General features: G+C 44.2%; 2 protein-coding genes across 3 annotated transcripts in view; one reads left to right on the top strand and one right to left on the bottom strand.

Annotated features, from left to right (window-relative positions):
- Positions 1-7,461, top strand: part of LOC119971479 (filensin) — a 44,938-nt gene extending 37,477 nt beyond the window's left edge. For both annotated transcript variants that reach the window (XM_038807066.1, XM_038807061.1), the window contains exon 8: positions 5,733-7,461. In XM_038807066.1, the coding sequence (XP_038662994.1) occupies positions 5,733-6,766 (1,034 nt within the window). In that variant the 3' untranslated portion in view covers positions 6,767-7,461. The remainder of the gene's footprint in view (positions 1-5,732) is intronic.
- Positions 7,462-13,003: 5,542 nt separating this feature from the next.
- The window catches only part of pcsk2 (proprotein convertase subtilisin/kexin type 2), a 101,062-nt gene continuing 89,080 nt past the window's right edge, over positions 13,004-24,985 (bottom strand). The window contains exon 12 of the mRNA XM_038807046.1: positions 13,004-14,017. Within this exon, the coding sequence (XP_038662974.1) occupies positions 13,525-14,017 (493 nt within the window). The 3' untranslated portion in view covers positions 13,004-13,524. The remainder of the gene's footprint in view (positions 14,018-24,985) is intronic.

The following is a 24,985-nucleotide window of genomic DNA, read 5'->3' as shown; positions in this document are numbered from 1 at the left end:
CTCAGCAGGAGGAAAATCTATTTTTTATTAATTCGAAGGATATGTGGGTGTCGCTGGCAGATGTCAGCATTTGTTGCCCATCCCTAGTTATCCTTGAGGAGGTGGTGGTGAACCATCTTCTTGAACCAATCCAGTTTGTGTGATGTAGGTACACCCACAGTGCTATTATGGAGAGAGTTCCAGAAATTTAACCCAATGACGCTGAAGGAATAATGATATATTTCTAAAGTCAGGATGGTGTGTGACTTATAGAGTCATACACTGCAGAAAACGGCCTTCGGCACATCGAGTCTGCCCCAACAATAACTATCCCTAATCCCGCCCTAATCCCACTTACCAACACTTGTCCCATATCCTTGACTATGATGATGTTTCAAGTGCACATTCAAGTGTTTTTAAAGGTTGTGAGGTTTCCAGCCTCCACTACCCTCTGAGTGAAAAATGTTTTTCTCAAATCCCCTCAAAATCTCCTGCTCCTCACCCTAAAACTATGCCCCCTTGTGATTGACCCTTCAACCAAGGGGGACAGCTGCTTCCTATTTACCCTGTCCAAACCCCTTATAATCATATACACCTCAATCACATCCCCCCTCAGCCTTCTCTGTTCTAAAGAAAACAATCCAAGCCTATTCTATCTCTCTTTATAGCTCAGATGCTCCATCCCAGGCAACATGCTGGTGAATCTCCTCTGTACCCCCTCCAATACAATCACCTCCTTACTGTAGTGACATGACCAGAACTGCACACAGTACTCCAGCTGTGGCCTAACCCACGTTCTGTACTGCTCTAACGTATCCTCCTTGTTCTTATATTCTATGCCATGACTGATAACGGCAACTGTCCCATATGTCTTCTTTACTACCCTATTCACCTGCTCTGCCAACTTCAGGGACCTGTGAACAAGTACTCCAAGATCCATCTGTTCCTCTGAGCTTCCTAGTGTCCTGTCATTCATTAAATACTTTCTTGTCCTGTTTCTTCTTTCAAAGTGCATCATCTGGCACTTATCGGGGTTAAATGCCATCTGCCACTGCTCTGCCCGTCGGACCAACCCATTTATATTTTCCTGTAACCTACGAACCTCTTCTTCAATGTTAACCACCCTATCAGTCTTGGTGTTGACTGCAAACTTACTTATCATTCCCCATATTCTCAGATGTATCATTTGTATTTATACAACAAACAATAAGGGACACAGCACTGATCCCTATGGTACATCTCTCGACACCAGCTCAGTAACTCAAACATGCTTCTACCACCACCCTTTGTGTCCTATTATTAAGCCAGTTTCAGGTCTATCTCGACAAATTTCCTTGAATTCCATGTGCTTCCACCTTTTCAATCAGTCTCCTAAATAGGACCTTGTCAAAGGCTTTGCTAAAATCCATATAAACTATATCAACTGCACTTTCTTCATCCACACTCGGTCACTTTATTAAAAATTATATCCCCCTCTAAACCCTTTACACTCTGACTATCCCAATTTATGTTGGGGAACTTGAATGCCCCTCCTGTAATTACCCAATTATCAGTCTTACACACATCAGTAAATTGGAGGAGAACTTGGGGTTGGTGGTGTTCACATGCACAACTAGGTGGGAGAAGGACAACCTTTTATTTAAAACCTGTTCTTGAGACTTTAACAGATACAAAGCAACTAATAAGTTTGTAAACAGACAGCACAATGTTGAAACTCCTTGGGAGGTTGCGGCTGTTGGAGGAGATGAGAGGTGAAACAGAGGTTTTGTCCCGTGTTATTCAAATCCCAGGGCCAGGGTATTTTGCAACCATAGATTCGTCCACTTTGATCTGGTTGTAGGTTTGAGAGTGAAGGAGGGAAGTGGAGGCCTTTACCCTGTCTCAAGAACAGACATAGAAAATATTGCTAATACATAAGAATAACATAAGAACTAGGAGCAGGAGGAGGCCATCTGGCCCCTCGAGCCTGCTCCGCCATTCAATGAGATCATGGCTGATCTTTTGTGGACTCAGCTCCACTTTCCGGCCCGAACACCATAACCCTTAATCCCTTTATTCTTCAAAAAACTATCTATCTTTATCTTAAAAACATTTAAAAAGGAGACTAAACTGCTTCACTGGGCAAGGAATTCCATAGATTCACAACCCTTTGGGTGAAGAAGTTCCTCCTAAGCTCAGTCCTAAATCTACTTCCCCTTATTTTGAGGCTATGTCCCCTAGTTCTGCTTTCACCTGCCAGTGGAAACAACCTGCCCGTATCTATCCTATCTATTCCTTATAGGGCAGCACGGTAGCATTGTGGATAGCACAATTGCTTCACAGCTCCAGGGTCCCAGGTTCGATTCCGGCTTGGGCCACTGTCTGTGCGGAGTCTGCACATCCTCCCCGTGTGTGCGTGGGTTTCCTCCAGGTGCTCCGGTTTCCTCCCACAGTCCAAAGATGTGCGGGTTAGGTGGATTGGCCATGATAAATTGCCCTTAGTGTACAAAATTGCCCTTAGGTGGGTTGGGTGGGGTTACTGGGTTATGGGGATAGGGGGAGGTGTTGACCTTGGGTAGTGTGCTCTTTCCAGGAGCCGGTGCAGACTCGATGGGCCAAATGGCCTCCTTCTGCACTGTAAATTCTATGAAACTCTATGATATTCCCTTCATAAATTTTATACATTTCTGTAAGGTCCCCCCGCATCATTGTAAATTCCAGTGAGTACAGTCCCAGTCTACTCAACCTCTCCTTGTAATCCAACCCCTTCAGCTCTGGGATTAACCTAGTGAATCTCCTCTGCACACCCTCCAGCGCCAGTATGTCCTTTCTCAGGTAAGGAACCAAAACTGAACACAATACTCCAGGTGTGGCCTCACTAACACCTTATACAATTGCAGCATAACCTCCCTAGTCTTAAACCCCATCCCTCCAGCAATGAAGGACAAAACTCCATTTGCATTCTTAATCACCTGTTGTACCTGTAAACCAACTTTTTGCGACTCATGCACTAGCACACCCAGGTCACTGCACAGCGGCATGTTTTAATATTTTATCATTTAAATAATAATCCATTTTGCTATTATTCCTACCAAAATGGATAAACTCACATTTTTCAACATTGTTATCCATCTGCCAGACCCTAGCCCATTCACTTAACCTATCCAAATTCCTCTGCAGGCTTCCGGTATCCTCTGCACATTTTTCTTTACCACTCATCTTAATGTCGTCTGCAATCTTGGACACATTGCCCTTGGTCCCCAACTCCAAATCATCTATATAAATTGTGAACAATTGTGGGCCAACACTGAACCCTGAAGGACACCACTAGCTACTGATTGCCAACCAGAGAAACACCCACTAATCCCCACTCTTTGCTTACTATTCATTAACCAATCCTCTATCCATGCTACTACTTTACCTTTAATGCCATGCATCTTTATCTTATGCAGCATCCTTTTGTGTGGCACCTTGTCAAAAGCTTTCTGGAAATCCAGATATACCACATCCATTGGCTCCTCGTTACCTACTGCACTGGTAATGCCCTCAAAAAATTCCACTAAATTAGTTAGGCACGACCTGTCCTTTATGAACCCATGCTGCGTCTGCCCAATGGGACAATTTCCATCCAGATGCCTCGCTATTTCTTCCTTGATGATAGATTCTAGCATCTTCCCTACTACCAAAGTTAAGCTCACTGGCCTATAATTACCTGCTTTCTGCCTACATCCTTTTTTAAACAGTGGTGTCACGTATGCTAATTTCCAATCCACCGGGACCACCCCAGAGTCTAGTAAATTTTGGTAAATTTTCACGAGTGCATTTGCAATTTCCCTTGCCATCTCTTTTAGCACTCTGGGATGCATTCCATCAGGGCCAGGAGACTTGTCTACCATTAGCCCCATTAGCTTGATCATCACTACTTCCTTAGTGATAACAATCATCTCAAGGTCCTCACCTGTCATAACCTCATTTCTATCAGTTACTGGCATGTTATTTATGTCTTCCACTGTGAAGGCCGACCCAAAAAACCTGTTCAGTTCCTCAGCCATTTCCTCATCTCCCATTATTAAAACTCCCTTCTCATCCTCTAAAGGACCAATATTTACCTTATCCACTCTTTTTTGTTTTATATATTTGCAGACACGTTAACTGTCTGTTTTTATATTCTGAGCACGTTTACTCTCAAACTCTATCTTACTCTTCATAGCTTTTTTGTAGCTTTCCGTTGCCCCCTAAAGATTTCCCAGTCCTCCAGCCTTCCACCAATCTTTGCCACTTTGTATGCTTTTTCCTTCAATTTGATACTCTCCCATATTTCCTTAGATATCCATGGTCTATTTTCCCTCTTTCTACCGTCCATCCTTTTCGTTGGTATAAACCTTTGCTGAGCACTGTGAAAAATCGCTTGGAAGGTTCTCCACTGTTCCACCATAAAGTCTTTGCTCCCAGTCTATCTTAGCTAGCTCATCTCTCATCCCATTGTAATCTCCTTTGTTTAAGCACAAAACACTAGTGTTTGATTTTACCTTCTCACCCTCCATCTGTATTTTAAATTCCACCATATTATGATCGCTCCTTCCGAGAGGATCCCTAACTATGAGATCATTAATCAATCCTGTCTCATTACACAGGACCAGATCTAGGACCGCTTGTTCCATCGTAGGTTCCATTACGTACTGTTCTGGGAAATTATCGCGGATACATTCTATAAACTCCTCCTCAAGGCTGCCTTGACCGACCCCTGGTTAAACTAATCGACATGTAGATTAAAATCCCCCATGATAACTGCTGTGCCATTTCTACATGCATCAGTTATTTCTTTGTTTATTGCCTGCCCCACCATAATGTTACTATTTGGTGGCCTATAGATCACTCCTATCAGTGACATTTTCGCCTTACTATTCCTGATTTCCTCCCAAATGGATTCAATCTTATTCTCCATAGCACCGTTGTCATCCCTTACTCTTGCCCAGATGTCATCCTTGAATAACAGAGCTACACCTTTACCATCCACTCTGTCCTTCCAAATAGTTTGATACCCTTGGATATTGAACTCTGGATTAACAAGGATATCACTCTGCAATCGATTCTATTGCAAAACTGCCTGGGACTATTGGAATTCCGGTGTCTCCAATCTCTTAGCTCTGCCTGACATCAAGAGCTCCTGGGCTCCCTGGGACCCAGTGTCCCTCTCAGCTTCAACATAAATCAAGAAAGTATGAGGTGTTTCCTCATTTACATAATATACTGACGTGACTGATCCTTGGTGTTGTGAGGGAGGGGCTTATCATGTTGTGAGGGAGGGGCCTAACTATGAGTTCATGCATGTCCAAATCCCAGTTCACAGCAAATCCCATTCACCCATCATCCGCTGTGCTCACTGCCCTACATTGGCTCCCATTCCTGCAACACCTCAGTTTTAAAGTTGCTATCCTCATGTTCAAATTCCTTTATGGCCTCGCCCTTCCGAATCTCTGTAACCTCCTTCAGCCCCACAGCTCTCTGAGGTCTCTGTGCTCCTTCTCCTTGGCATCCCTCAATCCATTTGTCCCACCCTAACCCTCTCTGCCACTCTCTCCTCCCTGGTAATCAGTACACATACTGAAGATTTTCACAGAAGCCATTTCAGAATAGAGGTGTGTTTCCACGTGACTCTGTGATAAAGGCCCCACCATAATTTGATTTTAAAATGCTTCCTCTGATTTAGCTAAGAATTGATCAAGCACATTCTCAGCAGAACAATCAGTAAAAGATTGCATTTTATTTTTTAGATATCACTCTGGCCACTCAGTTCGGCCCACATTTTACATCCAGTCAGAAAGGGCATTCTAGAAAAGTAGCCAAGAGAAAGGACACTGCATCTTCAGACGGCCCAGGCGATAATGGAGCAGATGAGGAATGTGCAAAGAACCCTTCCGAAATGTGCGAAGACCAGAAAGTCAGTGTGGATGAGGATGAGGAAGAGGATGAGGAGGGAGAATTTTATTCTGATGAAGCTGAAGGGGATACAAGACCAGATGATGTACCTGATGGAGCACAGATCAGTAGGATTTATCATGCTTTGTGCAACATAGTGAGAGACAAAATGAGAAGACACAAGAGACCAGAACTACCTGCAGTGGTGTTCTATACCAAAGGGCACTATGTGCAAGTTACAGGTGAATCCAGCTACATGGATCCTTTCTTCTGCACATCAGTTCCTGCAAAGAGTCAAGTAATTGTTACTTTTGATGATCAACACTTTCCTGTTGATAGCGACTCTCTTCCACAACCAGACCAGCCCACGCCTTTAAAATACAATGGAAATGACAATGGCGGGAAAGGATTTGACTCCACTAAAGACAAAGGCAAAGACAAGTCTGAAGGTGAAAAGCAAGATGATAGAAAATCAGGCGCTAATGGAGAACCCAAGAGACCAACACTATCGCCATCAATTTCACCTCCAACCCCATCAATGCCAGAACCTTCCCAAGTCTCGGATTATAAGCCGACACCTTTCAGTGGTCCATCTATGCCACAGCCACATCCCAATGCTCCTGACAAATGGGCATGTAAAGGTGCTTCTTCGGGAGACAAACAGAAGCAGGATGAGGACAGAACCAGAATAATCACGCCCACACAACCACTGCCTTCAGATAATAAACCCCCAGAGGAGCCAAATTATAGATACTATGAAAAGATAGAAATGACGGAAGCAGTTGAGACATTTACAGATAACAAACTGCAAGGCTATTCAGAGACGTCCACAATTGTGGAGACCACAGTGGAAAAGACAAACCAGGAAAAGAGAACAAAGAGGTCCTAAATTAGTGGTCCTTGTACAATTTTTTTTTAAACGGAATTTGCGTCTCAGAGTTGAAATTTCATAATAGTGCATGCACACAGTGAACTTCACCTTGTTTTCCTGAAATTAAATTAATGCAAGGAGCAAACCATAGATAAGCCTTTAATAACTTGTGTGTGTTATTTATGAATGAACAGTTTTGAAAGCCATTAATATAGGATTGATGAAGGCAGCATGCTTAATTTCTGCTCAAAGCTTTATTTCATGTCATGAATCAAGTTTAGTTTCTGTGGCAATTTGAGTTCACCCCAAGGTTTTAATAGAAAATAATTTGACAGAACTTTTCGAGGGAATCTTTAGCAATAATGAAAGGGTTTAATCTTATTGACCGAGTGTGTGATGGATAACTAGAACAATTTAAGAAAGCTCAATTTGTTATTTCATTTATATACTCTGAATGAATGTCTTCCAGTGATCAATATAATTTGCTTTGTAAAGAAAACTGCAATAAAACCAATTGGTTGAGGATGATCTGCACCAATATTTTCAATATTCATGCTTTGTAAAGCAGACAAAGTTGTCTCAAGACTGTCCTTGAATAAATAAGGATTAATTTGTGTTCTGAAGCTAGAGTTCACGTAAGTCCACTCCTGTTACTTTTCTCTTAAAAATTCTAATTATTCAGTAGGTTTCGCTATTAAAGTTAATTAACAACACAGTGTTTATCGTGCATCATTTAAAATCAAATGAACAGATAATTAAAGGTAAACAAATGCAAATTAAGAGTCAATGTTTTTATAACTAATATGTTTTGGGAATAATTAATGTGATTTTAAAACTACAATATTTTAATTTCTGTTTGAATGATTTATTTTTGGTTGTTCTGAATGCTTCACGAGAAAGGAAACACAGTATCCATGCCTGGTTTAGTTAAAGCCACGTGACTTAAGTGTGTGGATTTAGACTAGGCCAGGAAAGAGCTGCAAAGTTCCCTCTGGTAATTCCCTCCGGAATTTCTTTTGGAGCCCAAGGGAATAAGTTGGATCGTTGTAACAATAGACCATAAGATATAGGAGCAGAATCCGACCATTCGGCCCATTGAGTCTGCTCTGCCATTCAATCATGGCTGATATGTTTCTCATCCCCATTCTCCTGCCTTCTCCCCGTAAGCCTTGATCTCCTTATTGATCAAGAACCTATCTATCTATGTCTTAAAGACACTCGGTGATTTGGCCTCCACAGCCTTCTGCGGAAATGAGTTTCACAGATTTGCCACCCTTTGGCTTAAGGAATTACTCCTCATCTAAGTTTTAAAGGGTTGTCCCTTCAGTCTGAGGCTGCGCCCTCAGGTTCTAGTCTTTCCTATTAATGGAAACAACTTATCTACATCCACTCTATCTAGGCCTCTTAGTGTTCTGTAACTTTCAGTGAGATCCCCCTCATCCTTCTAAACTCCATCGAGGACAGACCCAGAGTTCTCAACCAATCCTCATATGACAAAACCCTTTATTCCCGGGACAATTCTTGTGACCCTCTTCTGGATCGCCTCCAAGGCCAGCACATCCTTCCTTAGATACAGGGCCCAAAACTGCTCACAATCTAGCAGCTCACTACAATTAAACAGGGCATTTGTGAGGCCACATCTGGAGCAGTGTGTTTGGGTCTCCTTACGTGATGAAGGAAATACATGCCCTCGAGGAAGTGTAGCAAAAAGTTCTGTACACTGGTTTCTGGGATGAGAAATTGCTTCAGGGGAGAGGTTGATCAGATTAGGTTCATATTGTCTGAAGTTTAGAACAATGAGAGTTGAATTGAAACATAAAAATCTCAAGGGGCAAGACAGTGATGATGCTAAGAGGCTATAGAGTCAAGAATTAGGGATCATAGTCTCAGTATATGAGGTCGGTCATTTTGGACTGAGATGAGGAGAAATTTCTTCACTATGAGGGTTGCAAATCTTTCGAATCCTGTGTCCTAGAAATCTGTAGGTGCTCTGTTATTGAATATATTCAAGACTGAAGGCAATATATAATTGGGTACTAAGGGAGTCGGAATATGGCAATATTGCAGGAAACTGGAGTTGAGTTAGAAGATCAGCCTGGAAGAGTGGCTTGAAGGGCCAAATGGCGTATTCCTGCTCCTATTTATTATGTTCTTATATTCATGGTGACCTTTCTGGCAGCAGCTTAGAAATGACCAGAGTTAATAAATAAAGATTCACAATGTGCAAGGGTAACAATGAAACTCCTGATCTCAAACCTAGTAGTCCTGGCTCATTACCACGATACTATCTATACTATCTTAAATTAAGTAGGTTCTTTGATTCATCCTACATATAGTTTAAGAGAATTTTATTGGCTGTAAAATGCCTTGGGCATACTGAGACAACCATACATTGGCACCATCACTCAGACCACCTATTTTCACTTCCATAACATCATCTGACTCTGATCTTGCACCCTCATTCATGCCTTTTCCCCTCTGGTTTGACAATTCCAACACACTCCTGGCTAGCCTATGCGCTGCTAAGTTTAAGGGGCAGCACGGTAGCATAGTGGTTAGAACAGTTGCTTCACAGCTCCAGGGTCCCAGGTTCAATTCCACCCAGTGCTTGGGTCACTGTCTGTGTGGAGTCTGTACGTTCTCGCCGTGTCTGCGTGGGTTTCCTCCGGGTGCTCCGGTTTCCTCCCACAGTCCAAAGCTGTGCAGGTTAGGTGGATTGGCCACGCTAAATTGCTCTTGGTGTCCAAAAAAAAGGTTAATTAGGGTTACTGAGTTAAGGGGAAGGGGTGGAGGAGGTGTGGGCTTGAGTGGGGTGCTCTTTCCAAGGGCCGGTGCAGACACGATGGGCCGAATGACCTCCTTCTGCACTGTAAATTCTATGAAAAACTCGATGAAAATCCTGCTGTTCTTGGTCATATTCACACCAAGTCATACTCATTCAACACCGCTGCCCTCGGTGAACTACATTGCCTCTCAGTTAAGCAATTCTGTTTTAAAATTCTCATCCTTGTTTTCCAATCCTTCCATGGCCTTGCTCCTCACTACCCCGGTAATCTCTTCCGACCCCACAACACTCCAAGAAATCTGCATTCCTCTAATTCTGGCTTGTCAACATCCCCAATTCTAATCGCTCCGTCAATGGCGGAAGTGCCTACAGCTGCCTAGGCCCTGAGCCCTGGAATTCTCTCCAGAAACTTCTTCACCTCTCCAGGCTCTCAGCTCCTCCAAAATACTTCTTAAAACCTACGTCTTTGACCACAATTTTGGTCACCTGCCTCAATAACCCCTTTGTGGCTCAGTGTTGAATTTTGTGTTACAATATTCCTGTGAAACGCTTGGGGTGATTTATTGTGTTAAAGGTGCTATATAAGTATGTGGTGCTGTTGAGATCATGTGAAATGCTTTAGAAATGTGAGTTTTTCCTTCATTTTAAGCAGTTTGGAGTTGGCTAGGGACCATCCACGATTACAAGTTTCACAAAAGCGTTCATGGGAATAAGGAAGGTTAAAGCTTAAACGTCAAACCACATGACTGAAAAGGAAATCATTTTACAGTTTGCTTTGGAGACGGGGGCTGGATCCTCCGGTTCCCCAGCCCTGTGTTTCTCGACGGCATGCCATTCGCTGGCGCCGGGATTCTATATTCCCGCCACTTGTCGATGGGATTTTCCGTTGAAGACACCCCACATCTTTGGGAAACCTGCGGGTGGGGCTGTGCTGCCGGCAGGAAAAGTGAATTGCAACAGCTGGAGAATTCCAGCCAGGATTAGTCATACAGTATTCTCTACTCTCTTGTAAAAATGATAATTAATCCTAACCGTTTGCGGTCGGTGTCATTTGGGTAGAGCAAGGAGTTACCAAACATGTAAGTAGATCAAAACTATAAGCATCAGGACACTTTACTGTCCCTGTATGTCCAACCTGGCTCTCTCTCTCTCACTCTTAGTTATAATATGAGCAAATGCTAACCTTCTAGCATCTGGAGGTGAAAGAAAATATATCATCGGGGGACATTTCCCCTTTGCAAAGAAATCATAAACTACTTCCCGAAGAGGGTTGGAAATTTTGTTCAATGAAGTGTGGAGAGGACATTCTTCCCTGTTAACAAGGGTGAACTTGAATACCTCAGGATATGATAGCTGAGACAAGTTGTGATGGCTTTCGGCTATGAACCACTGTTTCTCACGCTGAGATTCCTCAGATTTTTTTTACGTGGGGAATTTTATCCCCAAAATCTAGACGGGTTTGGCTTTTTGGTAGGGGTGGGGGATTAAAATGTTAAAAGTCTGAATCCCAACCCCAACTCTCTTCCATCCTGTCCACTTCCCATTCTAAGGGAGGTCAGGGTAGGGATGAAGCTGCTCCACAGTTGTCGCTTTAAATATTATGATGCTGCTGCGAACCTCCTTTTTTTATTCACTACTCGAAACTTGAAAGCCTCATGAAACCTGATGGCTGAACTGTGCTGAGAGACTGCTGGATTGGGAGGCAGTTGCCTTTCTTTCCGCTTACCTACTAGTACCAGCATGTTTGCCTAATCAGCCTCAGACACTTCAGATCCCTTCCACCTCCCTCACCGATTTCTCCCCCACTCCACATTCCCAATCTTCCCCTTCTCCCACGGTAAGGGGTAAAGTCACCAAATTCCCAGATGACCATAGGCTGCTTTCTCTTTGAGGGAGGGGAGCTGACTGGTGGTGATTTAACCTGAGGGTCACCACACCTCAGGCAAGGGGTAAGGTTGAGGTCATGAATAACTTCAGCCGGTACAGGAATTAACCCATGCTGCTGGCCTTGATCTGCATCATGAATCAGCTATCTAGCTGCCTAGCCAAGTGAGCTAAACCGGCCACCAGGAAGCCCCACTCTCATTCCTCTGGTGTTGAAACATCTCATAAGGAGAAGATTTTGTGATGCTTATCCAGTTCTATCATTTCTGATCGTGCAGAGACCAAAATGTGGCAAATGACATGAGTCAGTGCTTTGAATCTAATATTGTCAGAGGGAGACCTTGGACAATAATTAGTATTTTATGGGATGATAACTAGTTTGGATATCCAGTCATCAAGAGTTGGTTTGTCTCATAAACGTGCATAATTGAACATGTTATGACCAGTGCACCATCACTAATTAGTCACTAATGTTACTTAATAGCAGCAAAGGATTGAATCAAACCATCTTGTTGCTGCTTAGATGGTGCAAGTGAAGGAATGCAGCCAGCAACGCAAATATTAATTTAATGTTTTATCAGTGTTATTATCTCATTCGGAGTAGAGGGTAAATGGCAATCTAAATATAATTCACACGTGAACTGTGGGTTCCCTAACTTTGTGTCGTAGCATTCCTATTTAGCTCCAGGAAGTAGTTTAGCAGTGCAATATTAAACATACCGACCAGGGCCATGTGATGCAAGCCTTGCTACTTATCCTTAAATTCTGCAAGCTTTGTCCGATGCTGTCTAATTGAGGGGATTAATAAGATGATTGAAGGGTGAAATAGTGAGAAATTTCTCACCCTGGTAGGGAGAGTCCACAGCCAAGGGGGTATATGTTTAAACTTAGAACCAAGCCGTCCAAGGGTGAAGTCAGGAAGCACTTCTTCACACAACGGGTTTTGGGAATCTGGAACTCTTTCCCTCAAAAAGCTATTGAGATTGGGGGTAAATTGAAAATTTCAAAGCTTGAAATGATAGATTTTTGTTAGGGAAGGATATTAAGTATTACAGAATGAAAATGGGCAGGCAGAATAAGATACACATTAGCCATGATCTAATCAAATGGTGAAAGGGACTCAGGGAGGGTGCTGAATAACCTACTACTGCTCCTGTGTTTCTATGCAATGAAGATTGGGATCACTTGTCTTCGTTCTTTCTCTCCTCGTGTATCAATTACCAAATGCTGTGTTGGTTCAATTTCTAAGCACATTATTGTGAATTTGACCTCTTCCCAAGCATCAGAAGATGCTGTTTAAACACTGTTACTTATACCATTAAGGAATTTGCCAAAGGTCTTGCAGTAAACACTGTACAAACATGCTCAGTATGACATAATACAGCATGCGGAGAGTGGATAAGTGTTCATAGTTACTGCACTTTATGTGATGACTAATATTCCTACGTGGGCTATAAATAGTTAGCAAACTTTCATCTTCGAAGTTTCAGCTTTGGGTTCATTTTTTTTGAATATGGTACAGTGCAACAAAACAGAAATGCTCACAATTACAAAATGGGCAGAAATTGGTCACAAAAACAGGAATCTACTAATGCACGGTCTGTTTTATTTTGTATTATTCCAAGGTAGAGAAATAAATCATTCTGCCTATTGATTACCAATGGAGGTGGGTGTGTATGACTCAATGTTATCCACCTTCAGTGACACAGTGTAAAGTGCTATCCCAGCCAATAAAAGCCTGCTTTCACCTTGGCTAAGCTTGAATAGAGGAAATATGGTCAAACCTATCACCTGCAAATTGGAAATGCATTTCTTTTATATAAACATTTATCACAAAAATATAAAGAGAACCCGTCACTGCTTTGCTTGCAAGATTTCACTTTTAAATTTCACACACCAAGGATCCTTTACAGTCACGAACTGTACATAAAATCTGTGGAATTAACAGTATCGGTGTAAAAAATTGTCATTTAAATTTACTTATTAACTGACAATATACAACGAGATGTGATCATTTTGCTACAGGGAACATTAATTTCAGTAGTTTTAAATCACAAAGCAGCTAGGATGTGGGATTTGGGAATGAAAGACAGACATGCAATGTTTACTAGGCCTCGTTTTTCTTCAGTAGATTTTTCAGGCTTCTCTCTACTGCTTCATCCAGTTCTTCCTCCAGCTCCTCCTTCTTGGACATGGCCAATTTGGACTGGTAATCATTCACTATTTGGTCTATGTAAGGGGCACTCTGAGTCCCATGGAGCATCAATGTCCATTCCTTGAGCACACCTTTCTGTACAGTACCCCCGACAAAACCAACTTCTAGGATCCAAGTCCCTCTGGGGTCCTCCCCCCAGGTGTGCGTTGTCATGAAAGGCCACTTGTCAAAGCCCACCTTAGAATCATCATCTCTTGGCCTCCGACTTAGCAGAATAGATTTAGTGCCCATGGGGGAGGTCATGTTGGCATTTAGGTCACCCCGTCTGGTGGCATTCATAGTGACCACAGCCTGAACGTGCTCTAGATAACGGACAAAGTTATCTTTCCCTTCACATGCGTCAGCTGATATTGTTAGGACCAACTTGTTGTCTGTTGAGATTGTCCTGTGACAAGAAAATGAAACAAGAGCATGACTAAGTCATTAAACAGGAACAAAACTCTACCTGTAATCATAAATAGAAGGAATGACCATTAATCTGTCAGTTATGACAGTAGTTTAACTGCAGATGTTGCAGGTGACCTAAAATGCACACAATTAACATATTATCTTTGGGTTCAGTCATCATAGAATGGCCTCCATGAAATACTTGTCAACAATATCTTGATTCCTACTGGATAAAAGCAAATTACTGCGGATGCTGGAATCTGAAACCAAAGAGAAAATGCTGGAAAATCTCAGCAGGTCTGACAGCATCTGTAGGGACAGAAAAAAGCTAACGTTTCGAGTTCAGATAACCCTTTGTCAAAGCGGGTCATCTGGACTCAAAACGTTTGCTCTTTTCTATCCCTGCAGATGCTGCCAGACCTGCTGAGATTTTCCAGCATTTTCTCTTTGGGATCTTGATTCTTACACTCCATTATTAGTAAAAATTGGCTGAGCAAATTTTCTACCTCTCTCGGTTTATTAAAGGAATTAAGTCTTCCATAGTGCCAATGCAGCTAAGTACCTGCAGAATCAAAACCGTAAAGTTACAATTAAAGGGACTAAATATGCTCCAAAGTTGAAACACAGACCCACTCGGCACTGGAGAAAGAATTTTCCAGGCAGACAGACACTGCAGATACATCCATTGGAACTATAAAGCTGATGTGATTTTCCACCTACACAGACTGCATGAGAATTATGGATTAACAGCATTCTGTGGGTGAAGTCAATCTAGCAAAATCCTCTCACTCTTTTCCTTTGCCTCAGGAAGATTTAGCTTTGGTGCAGCATGAAGCGTCATGGCAGTTAAATGTTGCAGTCCAACACATCTGTTTTTCCAGCCTTTGAGTCGTTCATTTATTCTGTTCTTCTTTTGATAGGCTTTCACTTTGAGACCACGATATTAAGTCACCTGATCACGGACTCCAAACTTGTATCACAACTACACCTAATCTAATAAAACATGAAATGAAAGCTATTCATCGTGCATAGGGGCTCACTAAAGAATACTGATCTGTCACTTCTTCATTGAAGAGGCGTGATTTAGTTGTCTGGATTCAGCAATGCCCCCTTGCTGTTAAACGGTAATTGCATTCCTAGCTATATTCATAAAGAAAATTACACTTTATGCAGCTTTACATGCCAACAGGGAACCATTTGACCTGAATAGTGTCTCTGCATTTATTTTATCTTTAATTGTTACTGAGTCAGCATCAAAATTTAATTAATACTTTAATTGTTTTAAAGGTTTTGAGAACAAATGTGACCATTCAAAATCTAACAGGGCATCATACCCATGTGTATTCGATGCTTCTTTGTTTCTTGATATATTATTGTATATTTTTTTCATTATATTAAACACAGGTATCAGTTGTAACAATCATGGAATGAGATCTTTGTCTTTAACAAGATCATGTTGGACAATCCAACATGGGTACTTAATCAAATCATGCGATTCCAGATAATTATATAATTCTTTATTACTGAATTCACAACCCACTACAAGTTTAGTGTCCGTGATCAGGTAACTTAATATTGTGGCCCTCAAAGTAAAAGCCAATCAAAAAAATAAATAATGAACAACCCAGGGTAATAATGGCCAGCAAGGTAGCACAGAGGTTAGCACTGTTGCTTCACAGTCCCAGGTTCGATTCCCGGCTTGGGTCATGTCTGTGCGGAGTCTGCACGTTCTCCCCATGTTTGTGTGGATTTCCTCCGGGTGCTCCGGTTTCCTCCCATAAGTCCCGAAAGACGTGGTGTTAGGTTAATTGGACATTCTGGGCTGGATTCTCTGACCCCCGCCGGGCCCTTGGTGGGGCGGTGGGGGGGGTGAGGGGGGGTGGGGGGGGGGGGGGGGGGGGGGGCGCGCGTAGGGCGTTCTGGCCCTGGGAGGTGCCCCGACGGTGGCCTGGTCCACGATTGGGGCCCACCGATCTGCGGGCGGGCCTGTGCCGTGGGGGGACTATTTTCCTTCCGTGTCGGACATCAGCCTCCGCGATGGGCGTGCGGAGATGATCTTCCTCCTCTCCCCCCCCCCCCCCCCCCCCCCCCCCCGCGCATGTGCGGAGATGACGTCAGCAGCCGCTGACGCTCCCGTGCATGCGCGGACTTCTGCCAGCCGGCGGAGTCCCTTTGGCCCCGGCTTGCGTGGCGCCAAAGGCCTTTCCCGCCAGCCGGCGGCGCGCCAACCACTCCGGCGGGGGCCTAGCCCCTCGAGGTGAGGGCTTGGCCCCTAAAGGTGCAGAGGATTCCGCACCTTTGGGGCGGCCCGACGCCGGAGTGGTTCACGCCACTCCATCCCGCAGGACCCCCCGCCCCGCTGGGTAGGGGAGAATCCAGCCCTCTGAATTCTCCTTTCATGTACTCGGACAGGCGCCAAAGTGTGGCGACTAGGGACTTTTCACAGTAACTTCATTGCAGTGTTAATGTAAGCCTACTTGTGACAATAAGATTATTATTATTATTAATCATTGCAGTCCCAGCCTAACTACAGCAAACATCAGTTTGCTTTAAACTCGTATATCTATTTGACCTTTTACCTGAACATTGCATACACACAGAACATTCAAATTCAGACAATGTAGATTTCAGATAACCTGCAGCCATGAAGACACACTCATGTTATTCAATCCCCTTCAATGATTCTTTTATCATGTTATATGCCCATTTAAGTTCTCCAGTCACTTTATTGCTGTAACTAGTGACCAAATAATATTCCCCAGACCCTCAAGACATGGATAAGTGACCTTCCCATTTCCTCACCTTCTCATCCTTTACAAAGCAGTGTTTAAAACCTCAGAAAAAGGAAGAAAACTGTGCAGGGATGGTGTAACAAAAACTGTGGGCACGATCTTCCCAAAAGGCAACAAAGTTCCCGAGCGAGCGCGTTTAGCCGCATGTTTCCCGGCACTCGCAGTGCCGAGGAACACCTGGCTATTCAACGCAATTCACTTTGAATAAGGGCCTAAATGGGGAACACAGGGCTGAGGCTGCACATAGCCCCGTTTTTTACAACGGGGAGCTCTACTCGCCAGAGCACCTCATTGTAGCGAGAAGCTCAAACATGAGATCACCCCCCCCCCCCCCCCTCCCCCGGGCGGGCACCAGCCCAATCTCATGCGTGCAAAAATGCCAGCTTGGCAGTGCCAACCTGGTACCCTGGCATGCCCTGCCAGATGGAAGTGCCACCTTGGCAGTGCCAGGCTAGCACCTAGGTGGCACCAGCATTGCCAGGGCACCACCCTGTCCGAAGGACCTACAGCTGGGGGCCTCCCATCCCCGTGGATACCCCCACGAATCCCACTCCACCTGGTCCCCGTTTGTGAGGACCAGCACCAAACAGCGCTCGCCTGGTGTCCGTGAGGCAAAGGGACTGAATCTCAAAGCCTCAGGTACCTCGGGAATATGCACATTAGAGTGAGGCTTATTGCCTCGCTCTAATAGGCAGATTTGCCAAAAACTGATCCTGCTTATTGTGGGCGGAATTCCTCTTGCAACATCTCGCGAGGCGTTGCGAGCTGGGTAGATGCCGGGAGTGGGGTCTCCCAGCTTTCACCAGCCACGCTCCACCGCGGCGAGCTGCTTATCCAGTGCAGGGTGGCCGGAAGATCAAGCCCTGTCTGTCATTACGTAAACCAGGGGTTCCCAAACGTTATTTGTTAACCACCAACCAGACCCCCGCCCACCCCCCTCCCCACCCCTTCCACCCACCCTCTCGCAACAGCAACCTCAAGGGTTCATACTCTAGTGCACAGACATAATGGATGGGGAAGAGATGGGGTGAAGAAGAGGAGGAATGTCCAGCAGCTCTTTGCAACTTTCTAACAAGCCTCATAAAGTGTTGTATTTAGTGTTCAATGACTGGTTAGTCGATCTGTATTTCTTATGTCTCAAAGCAGTGAAAAAATGAAAACATTCGACCCAATAGCAAAACAAACAAAATTCAAATTTCTAATGAATTTTGCTTTCAAAATTCAAACTCAATTTTTTTTAAAATCAGATAAAAATAACTCAAATTAAGATGAGGAATGTCTCAGGGGGAGAGCAACTTTTATCTCAAAAGCAGGGTAGTCTTGAAACTTAAATAGAGCCGTTACTAATTCCAGTGGGTTCCATTTTTGATGTTTGTGCTGATTTTCAGGCAAACCAGAATCTGCACTGTCAGCACTCCTGGCTGTCAGGAACAGGCTTATGCAGAACTTCACATAGGAACCAACTTAGTCCTCAACATGATTCCTGTGTCTGCCTGTCTGACACCTCCAGCTCCTGCTCCTGATTCCCAAACAGGTGTACAATAAGTTGGAAAGGGGCAATTTCCAGTGATGCTTAAAGAGACCCTCGGCTGCCATCATGGCAAAACTGGATGGAGATTGGGAAACATTTCTCTTCAGGTTGCTTCTGAGTTTTGCACCTTAACAAGGTCCGTGTGCTTAGCGCTGAAAATATTGCACCTATGTTGGCTGCCGTCAAAGAGTGTCCCTTCTTTATAATGAAAGAAAATGCACCTCCACGTTAAGGTGTTGCCGCACATATCTGTCTAATTTCCCACCTTTAATTCGGTGAGCACTGTGGAAGCACAATTTTGGGCTAAAAAACTGGATGGCACTTGAGTCCATTTCCTTCTGGCGCCAAGCAGAATACAACAACAGCTTGCATTTATATAGCACCTTTGATGTTGCGAGATGGAGCGATTAGAGAATAGAATTTGACACCAAGCCACACAAGGAGATATTAGGGACCAATTGTTTTTCCAAAAAGCGAGGTTCGTAAGAGTGTTTCAAAGCAGACGAGAGAAGCCGTGAGGGGGAGAGGCTTGTGGAGTGAAGGTCCCAGCAGCTGAAGGAACGGTGACCAATGGCGGAGCAATTAAAATTGGGGATGTTCAAACGGCCAGAATTTGACAAACACGGATATCTTGGAAAGTTGTCAAGTTGGAGAAGATTACAGAGGGGGCTAGGCCACAGAGCGATATCAAAATAAAGATGAGAATTTTTAAATCGAAACATAACCAGACCAGGAGACAATGTAGGCAAACACAGGGGGTGAACAGGGCTTAGCAGTCCTGTTCTGCCTCAGCAGAATTTCAAACATTACCAAACACCAAACCTCATGGCTCATTTGGCTTGTAGTTATAACCAGAGAGGTTTCAATTCTCTGAAAATCTCATTGTTATGGTGTGACCAGCTTGGTTGTCTGATTAACTCTGCGAAAGCCTAATTTGAATGTGTTAAATTATTCAACAGCAGAGTTTTGGAATAATTTAACAGCCTGGGACAGTTTGTACCCAACAGCCGATACCATCTAGAAGGACAGCAGATACTTGGGACCACCACCACCTAGAAGTTCCCCTGCAAGTCATTCACCATCCTGACTTGGAAATATTCTGCCGTTCCTTCACTGTCGCTGGGTCAAAACCCTGTAACTCCCTCCCTAATAGAACAATAGGTGTACCTGCACCACATGGACTGCAACAGTTCAAAAAGCCAGATCACTACTGTCATAATTTACACCAGTATATCATGGTGCAGACACACGCACACTGATTGACACACAGCAAGACCAATCAACACACACAACACCGCAGCCAATCACTAGTTAGAGAGCACACTCACTATAAAGACAGAGGGCATCAGTTTTCCCGGGCATTCGGGACGCAGCCTCTCAGAAGGACAGAGCTCACAGCTTGCAGCACAGATCCTCACCACGTGCTGAGTGCATAGACTGGTTAAGATAGGCATAGGTCTTTAGTTTAATCTAACATCGTGTTAACCCACAGTGAAAGTATGTTCAACAGTTTCTAGCTTAATAAAATAGTGTTGTACTATTTTCAGTGTTGGTAGCCTGTATGTGTTCCACGGATCCAGAGCACCCAACACATCAACTGCCGCCTTCTCAAGAGCAATTAGGGATGGACAACAAATATTGGCCGAGCCAGCGAAGCCCACATCCCGTAAAAATGATTTTTAAAAAAACCTGAACAGGTTTTGGTCACACTGCTAAATTAATTTACATTAGGGGATTAACACAACAACACAATTTACAGTGCAGAAGGAGGCCATTCGGCCCATCGAGTCTACACTGGCTCTTGGAAAGAGCACCCTACCCAAGGTCAACACCTCCACCCTATCCCCATAACCCAGTAACCCCACCCAACACTGACAGCAATTTTGGACACTAAGGGCAACTTATCATGGCCAATCCACCTAACCTGCACATCTTTGGACTGTGGGAGGAAACCAGAGCACTCGGAGGAAACCCACGCACACACGGGGAGGATGTGCAGACTCCGCACAGACAGTGACCCAAGCCGGAATCGAACCTGGGACCCTGGAGCTGTGAAGCATTTGTGCTATCCACAATGCTACCGTGCTGCCCTTAACGCCAGTTAAAAGATCCCTTTCCATCATTTGTGAGCAATGAGTGGGCCAGGATATCTCTGAAATCCCCATACGAGTGATGTGACAGACAAGAGTCACAGCGTAGAGCACCACATGGGTGTTAACATTATAAATACATTACATTGAAAGTGTCTGATATCAATCTGCACCCACTGCAAGATTTTAATATATAGCATCTGATAAATGTTGGGTTTCCCACTGGGAAAAATAATATAACAATTGACTTAAAATAAAGTAACAAACATTGTTTTAACAAAGTGGGTTCTAAGTTGAATAATTTAACACATTCAAATTAGGCTTCCGCGGAGTTATTCAGACAACCAAGCTGGTCACACCATAACAATGAGATTTTCAAGAACTTTTCAAGAAGTGATAATTTACCGAAATTCACTAGACTCTGGGGTGGTCCCGGTGGATTGGAAATTAGCAAACGTGACGCCACTGTTTAAAAAAGGAGGTAGGCAGAAAGCAGGAAATTATAGGCCAGTGAGCTTAACTTCGGTAGTAGGGAAGATGCTGGAATCTATCATCAAGGAAGAAATTGCGAGGCATCTGGATAGAAATTGTCCCATTGGGCAGACGCAGCATGGGTTCCTAAAGGGCAGGTCATGCCTAACTAATTTAGTGGAATTTTTTGAGGACATTACCAGTGCAGTAGATAACGGGGAGCCGATGGATGTGGTATATCTGAATTTCCAGAAAGCCTTTGACAAGGTGCCACACAAAAGGTTGCTGCATAAGATAAGGATGCATGGCATTAAGGGTAAAGTAGCAGCATGGATAGAGGATTGGTTAATTAATAGAAAGCAAAGAGTTGGGATAAATGGGTGTTTCTCTGGTTGGCAATCAGTAGCTAGTGGTGTCCCTCAGGGATCCGTGTTGGGCCCACAATTGTTCACAATTTACATAGATGATTTGGAGTTGGGGACCAAGGGCAATGTGTCCACGTTTGCAGACGACACTAAGATGAGTGGTAAAGCAAAAAGTGCAGAGGATACTGGAAGTCTGCAGAGGGATTTGGATAGGTTAAGTGAATGGGCTAGGGTCTGGCAGATGGAATACAATGTTGACAAATGTGAGGTTATCCATTTTGGTAGGAATAACAGCAAACGGGATTATTATTTAAACGATAAAATATTAAAGCATGCCGCTGTTCAGAGAGACTTGGGTGTGCTAGTGCATGAGTCACAGAAGGTTGGTTTACAAGTGCAACAGGTGATTAAGAAGGCAAATGAATTTTGTCCTTCATTGCTAGAGGGATGGAGTTTAAGACTAGGGAGGTTATGTTGCAATTGTATAAGGTGTTAGTGCGGCCACACCTGGAGTATTGTGTTCAGTTTTGGTCTCCTTACTTGAGAAAGGACGTACTGGCGCTGGAGGGTGTGCAGAGGAGATTCACTAGGTTAATCCCAGAGCTGAAGGGGTTGGATTATGAGGAGAGGTTGAGTAGACTGGGACTGTACTCGTTGGAATTTAGAAGGATGAGGGGGGATCTTATAGAAACATTTAAAATTATGAAGGGAATAGATAGGATAGATGCGGGCAGGTTGTTTCCACTGGCGGGTGACAACAGAACTAGGGGACATAGCCTCAAAATAAGGGGAAGCAGATTTAGGACTGAGTTTAGGAGGAACTTCTTCACCCAAAGGGTTGTGAATCCATGGAATTCCTTGCCCAGTGAAGCAGTTGAGGCTCCTTCATTACATGTTTTTAAGGTAAAGATAGATAGTTTTTTGAAGAATAAAGGGATTAAGGGTTATGGTGTTCGGGCCGCAAAGTGGAGCTGAGTCCACAAAAGATCAGCCATGATCTAATTGAATGGCGGAGCAGGCTCGAGGGGCCAGATGGCCTACTCCTGCTCCTAGTTCTTATGTTCTTATGTTCTTATGTTCTCTCTGGTTAGAACTACAAGCCAAATGAACCTCGAGGTTAGGTGTTTGGTAATGTTTGAAATTCTGCTGAGGCACTCACAATTCTGACAACAATTTATCAGCAATGTAAGCAACCTTTGTTGATACCAATAAATCATGAGATCATAAGAGATAAGAACAGGAGTAGGCCATTCAGCCTCTCAATCCTGCTGTGCCATTCGAGAAGATCATGGATGATCTTCACTTTGTTTTCTGTTCCCCATAACCCTTGATTCCCTTGTCAACCAAAAATATGTCCAACTCAGCCTTGCATGCAGTAAATAACCTAGCTTCCATTTCTCTCTGTGGAAGAGGATTCCAAAGACTATTGGGCCCTTTGAGAATAGGGGCTCCATCTTAAATTGGAGATGCTTTATCTTAAAACTATGCCCCCCTGTTCTAGATTCTCCCCTCAAGACAGAAACATCTTTTCAGCATCCACCCTATCAAGTCCTCTTCAGGACATTAAGTGTTTCACAGTGTCACAGTGGTTAGCACTGCTCCCTCACAGTGCCAGGGGCCCAGGTTCAATTCCGGCCTTGTAGAGTTTGCACGTTCTCCCTGTGTCGCCGTGGGTTTCCTCTGGGTGCTCCAATTTCTTCCCACAGTCCAAAGATGTGCAGGTTAGTTGGGTTGGCCATGTTAAATTCCCCTTAGAATCCAAAAGCTTAGGTGAGGATACTGGGTTACGGGAATAGAGTGGCGGCGTGGGCCTAAGTAGGGTGCTCTTTCCAAGGACCGGTGCAGACTCAATGGGCCGAATGACCTTCTGCACTGTAGGGATTCTATGAAAAAGATCCCCTCTCTTTCTACTGAACCCCAATCGGTACAGGGCCCACCCTATTCAACCTTTCCTCATAAGGCAAACCCGAAGAATCCCAGGAATCAGCCCAGTGAACCTTCTCTAAGCTGCTTCCAATAGTAGTATATTTCTCCTTAAGTAAGGGGACCAAAACTATACACTGTACTCCAGGTGCAAACTCAGCAATGACCTGTACAGTTGTAGAACGATTTCCCCACTTTTATCCTCTTTGCAATGAAGGTCAAATTTCCAATTGTCTTCCTAATCACTAGCTGCATCTGCATGCTGACTTTTAGTGATTCATGTACAGAGACACCCAGATCCCTCTGTGCTGCAACATTCTGCAGTCTCGCTCTCTATTTATATGATACTACGCTTTTCTTTTCTTTCTACCAAAATGGACAAGTTTACATTTTCCCACATTATACTCCATTTGACAAATTTCTGCCCACTCACTTAATAATAATAATGATCTTTATTGTCTCAAGTAAGCTTACATTGCAATGAGGTTACTGGGAAAAGCCCCTAGTCGCCACATTCCGGCGTCGGTTCGGGTACGCAGAGGGAGAATTCAGAATGTCCAAATTACTTAACAGCCGTCATTCGGGACGAGTGGGAGGAAACCGGAGCACCCGGAGGAAACCCACGCAGACACGGGGAGAATGTGCAGACTCCGCACAGGCAGTGACCCAGCCAGGAATCGAACCTGGTATCCTGGCACTGTGAAGCCACGGTGCTAACCACTGTCCTACCATGCTGCCCTATCTATAACCCTTTACAGACACATTGGGTGGAATTTTGCACTCTGTGCAGAATGGTGGCTGAGGCAGGAAAACTGGTGTGTAGCTGGCCAACTACGCCACGGTGTTTTCTCTCCAGATTCTCTGGCACTCTGCACAAATCTGGCGTTGGGGCTTTTGTCGTCACGCTGGAACGTGGGGCCTGATAGAGCCAGCAACCCTGGCTCCACAGAGATCGGAATGCCCTTTTTAAAGGGTGCCACGATCTCCATAAAAACAATACTCACACACCCCCGACAGATACGGGAACCCCCCCTCCAACACACAAACCTCCCCCCCACCCCCTCCCCACACACAAGCACCGTCGGCAAACCATCTGGTTTGCAAAGCCTTGTGGGAAATCCCCCAAAATGGAGCTCCCAAAGGTCCTGCTCTGACACAGCCAGGGAGCAGTGCGAGGGTGCCAGGAGACAGCACTGCCTGGGCGGAGGGCACGCCGATCGGCGGGGCGTGATTCCCGCCCCCGCCAATTCCCGGGTGGCGGAGAGATCTGGGTGTGCATGTCCACCTATCACTGAAAGTGGAAACGCATGTGGATAAGGTGGTCAGGAAGACATTGAGCATGCTGGCCTTCATCGGTCGGGACATTGAATATAAAGACTGGCAAGTCATGTTGCAGCTTTACAGAACCTTAGTTAGGCTTCATTTGGAATATTGTGTACAATTCTGGTCGTCATACTACCAGAAGGATGTGGATGCTTTTGAGAGGGTACAGAAGCTGTTTACTAGGATGTTGCCTGGTTAGATAAACTCAGTCTGTTCTCACTGGAACGACGGAGGTTGAAAGGTGACCTGATAGAGGTCTACAAGATTATGAGTGGCATGGACAGAGTGGATAGTCAGATGCTCTTTCCTCGGGTAGGACAGTCAAGTACTAGGGGACATAGTGTTGTGGAAATTATAATAAAGACAAATTCTTCGAGAGTTCAATTAAGGAAATTTATTTGACACAAATATTTGCGGAGAGGGGAGTGGTCTGTCTGCATAGCCATTCCACAGTACTCTGAGTTATACACT

The sequence above is a fragment of the Scyliorhinus canicula genome, chromosome 1 (genome assembly GCF_902713615.1).
Source record: "Scyliorhinus canicula chromosome 1, sScyCan1.1, whole genome shotgun sequence".
Lineage (NCBI taxonomy): Eukaryota > Metazoa > Chordata > Chondrichthyes > Carcharhiniformes > Scyliorhinidae > Scyliorhinus > Scyliorhinus canicula.
The sequence above is the reverse complement of the archived record's forward strand: the minus strand, read 5'-3'. Positions and strand labels throughout refer to the sequence as shown.